This window comes from Vicia villosa, linkage group LG7 (assembly GCF_029867415.1).
Source record: "Vicia villosa cultivar HV-30 ecotype Madison, WI linkage group LG7, Vvil1.0, whole genome shotgun sequence".
In the NCBI taxonomy this organism is placed as follows: Eukaryota; Viridiplantae; Streptophyta; class Magnoliopsida; order Fabales; family Fabaceae; genus Vicia; species Vicia villosa.
This window is the reverse complement of record NC_081186.1, coordinates 96,450,225-96,454,164: the sequence shown is the minus strand read 5'-3', so window position 1 is coordinate 96,454,164 and position 3,940 is coordinate 96,450,225. Positions and strand designations below refer to the sequence as shown.

At 32.9% G+C, this 3,940-nt stretch overlaps 1 protein-coding gene across 1 annotated transcript; it reads right to left on the bottom strand.

Annotated features, from left to right (window-relative positions):
* Positions 1-316: 316 nt before the first annotated feature.
* Positions 317-3,738, bottom strand: LOC131617911 (small ribosomal subunit protein uS19m-like). Its single transcript, XM_058889178.1, has 2 exons — positions 3,601-3,738; positions 317-1,010 (listed from the first exon to the last, which is right to left on the bottom strand). Exon 2 carries the CDS (start codon positions 1,003-1,005, stop codon positions 625-627), a length of 381 nt encoding a protein of 126 aa, XP_058745161.1. The 5' UTR covers positions 1,006-1,010; positions 3,601-3,738; the 3' UTR covers positions 317-624.
* Between the last annotated feature and the right edge of the window lie 202 nt (positions 3,739-3,940).

The following is a 3,940-nucleotide window of genomic DNA, read 5'->3' as shown; positions in this document are numbered from 1 at the left end:
TCATTTTAAAATGTAAATAATTCAATTTTGTCGATTCAAACTTGTGCCGGGTTATATCTCATGCTTTTGTCATATTTTCCTATCTGAGATGTACACATAAAAAAAAAAATACTCCCTTCAATCTTTATCTTAAAAAATAAATATTTGTTAAATTCATTGAATAATGAATAAATTTGTTTTGTATACAAATTAAATATTTTAATTATTCAATAAATTTAAAAAATAAGTTTTTTTTTATAATAGGATCAAAGAAATTACTATAGAACCCAATAGAGTTGTTTTAATGCAAAAAAGCTGTGCTAGAAAGGCAGGCTAATTTGACTTGAACAAATAAGTTCAACAAGCATGTTTCATCAATTACATGTTAATTTCATCAAATAGTGTAACAATCTTGCAACAATACATAAATCAACTGAAAACAAATAACTGGAAGATTCATATCCTCTTAACTATAAATCGAAAATTTTATATTAGAGCAACAAAAACGAAGAGATCAAATAGTCAAGAAACCAGTTGATTCAACAGCAAGCTTGTCAAATTTCATGATATCCTTATTGTCAACATTGATGTAAGTAACTGCAAAGTATAAACTATCCATAAAATCGATTTCCTGGTGAAAAAAAATCACTTCTTTTTCTTGAGTTGTTTCACTTTGGCATTAGGTTGGTCTCTAGATTTGCGTTTCCTGGTGAGAGCAAACTCACCAAACTTATGACCGACTTTTCCCTCGGTGATCTTACAACGAATCATGGTTTTCCCGTTGTAAATCTTGACTTGGGAATCAACAAATTCTGGCAAGATAGTGGATCTCCGTGACCAAATGCTTTTGTTCTTCAGAAGTTCTGGATTCTTTTTCATCTTGTACAGAAATGCATCTATAAATGCTGGTTTGCGGGACACAAGAGGAGGAGGCGATGTTAGCTTCTTAGCAACAACATTTGCAGTGTCACCGGCGAGTCCAAGAAACTGCTTATTCAGAATCCTAAGCAAGTCTGTAGGCCTCATTCTTCCTATACAAACACCAAAATCAATCAAATTCAAAATGTAAAACTTAACATCGGAAAATTAATCCAAAATGAGGTACTTCAATGGAGCATATGGGAAAAAGAGATTGAAAATTTTAATTTATGAATCACTACTTAGTGAGAGTTTGGAAAACTAGAAAATCACAATGGGACAGAAGCTACACATACCAACTTCTTAAAATCACGGTAAAATAGGGCTTAAACGTGCAGCAGTGGTGGCCCACCGTGTTACCAAACTCAGGCTTAATGACATAACTAATACACAAACAAAAAACACCTCACTCAGAAAAACAACAGCACAAAAAATTTCACACAAATTGGCAGCCACAAGTATGAAGACCAACTCTAAATGAAAATTCATGCCAATTTTAATTCAAAATATCGACGAAAACAGGCCTCACAACAGGCAACTCTATGTTGTGAATCGGGGAGATTTAGAGTACAATTGCAGAATCGTGGTGCAGACTGGATCTGTGCTCTGTTGCGGTGTTGCCTTTTGCAGGGGCTGCTATCGCAGCAGCAAATTATGCTGGAATCGCACTTGTGAAATGTTTAAAGGAAAATCTAGACGAATTAGTCATGTTTTTTACTTTGATTTTCCAGGAAGCTTTTCCTCTTCACGGGAACTTAGTTGAGTTTGATGCAAGACCAAAGCGGTCGCGAATGCATGTGTAAATGACATGCAACAAAATCCTCAGAGATGTACTGGAAATAGTGTAAAAGAAATTACAAGAAAATAATAATCTATAAGGCGGCAGGTGCAATTGACAGCAAAAAGTTCTTCGGATATAGTGTTTTTTATATCAACCTAGAAATATAAAGTTCCCATAAACTAAGTTTGTAAGCACATTAAAACCAAAAATAAAGAAGCAATGAAACTTTGCAACTTGAAGTTAAGTCAAAAAAGAAAACTATGCAACTCAAAGTATATTTTAAAAGCAGAGGACTTCAACAATCTAGCTATAATTCATAACTAGATGCTAAAAGCAACCAACTGATCAAGACTCGCGAGACGATTAGTAACTAACTCGAGTATAAATATTCACTTTTGTTCAATCCACCCTCATAGCCTCTCAATCACAAGTATCAAGCATGAACATATATGTAACTCTCTTAAAACAATTGCATCACATCAAGTCGAATGAAATTATTCAATCAGGTGGTGCGTATATATGCCAACAATAGTTGAAATACAAAAGAAATACAAGTTGAAATGATAATTTTCTTTAGTAAATGTATAAAAAAATACGAGCCATTAAATAAACTTTTTATTTGTTAAAGCATGATACATTAGTCAAGTTAATACATATACAATTAATTCTATATATGCACAAGAAGATATTTTAAAATTTGATACAATACATGATTTAACTTTAAAATAGCTATTTAGATTAAGCAAACCAGCAAAAAAGAATATGCTATTAGCAGGTAATTATACCTTATATATACAACTGTTCTACTCTTTTCACCAATCTCAATGCAAAATTTTGGAAGATATGAATGAAACTACTTAAGCCGGTGTTTTATCTTAGATTAATAGAGAGAAAGTGATTCCAGCAAGCTTAAAATCTGGAAGGATCGAGATTTGAGTGATTGCAACCTTTCAAAGACCCAATTAACCTAATTGATTTACAAGACCGAGTGCCACCCCTAGCACTTACCATAACAGGCTGACACTGCAAGCTCTTTTCCTCCAACGCAAACCTGATTATCAGCAAAAGCAACCACCAATATACTTTACCAGATGAATAATAAACCTGCTGCATACTACAGCACTATCCCAACAGAAACCAACACTAATACCTACAACTACTACTACTAGCACCCCAAGCCTACAATTATGATAGAGCTATGTGATGACTAGCATCACAGCATCTTATAGTAATAAAGTTAATCACAGCATGTGCACTTCCATTCTCAATTAAATCTACTTCCTTCTTCACCAACAGAGCTTCAAAAAACCATGCTCCAACAGAAACCATTAATAAAGCACATAAAAACACTAAAACTGCCGTTCAGTTCAGTTTGGTCAAGAATTGCTAAAATCAAACAACAACAACAACCAAGCCTTATTCCACTAAGTGGGGTCGGCTACATAGATCATCTTTCGCCATAATGCTCTATCGAGGACCATACTTCTATCCAAATCGTTAATCTCGAGATATTTCTTACTAACTTCTCTTATAGTTTTTCTAGGTCTTCCACTACCTCTAGTTGTTTGACTTCTCACAATCTGATCTACTCTCCTTACCACATAATCTACAAGTCTTCTCTCTACATGCCAAACCACCTAAATCTATTTGAAAGCATAAAAAATAAAAACAAAAAACTACTGAAAACACTATTATTTACATGACACTTCACTATAAAAGCACGAGCAATTGAAACTAGTTCAAGTCAGCACATTAACATATATGTATAGGAATTGACATTCATATTTTCACAAGCAGAAAGCTAAAAGCATAAAATCAAGTCCCGATTTCACGATGAATGAAAATATGAACGTAGAAGGAAATCAGAATAGAAAATATAAGAACGGAGCAGCAAAGAAAGTAGGGTTTTGGGAATGAATTACCTTTCTGGATTTCGAATTCAAAGTAACCTAGCGCGAGTGACAAGAGGAAGTGGAGACGGAGAGAGTGACAAACTGAAATGGGTCTGCACAACCCGGATTCAACAAATGGGTAATTGAACTATTAACATAACAATTAAACTCTTCATTTTATTTCGTTATACATTTTCATTTTAATCACTTCAATTATAAATCGCAATTAGATAAATTATCTGTGTAATTGATTAAATAAACATTTAAAATTATTTTATAGAGAAATATAAAATTTTAATCTAGTGATAAAAATGTTTTAAAATATAGTTATATTTAAAATGAATATCTATATTAAAACTAAGAAAATATT

What these genes read in the sequence shown, in the direction of transcription:
- LOC131617911 (XM_058889178.1), bottom strand. Translation starts at nt 1,005, where the DNA reads ATGAGGCCTACAGACTTGCTTAGGATTCTGAATAAGCAGTTTCTTGGA.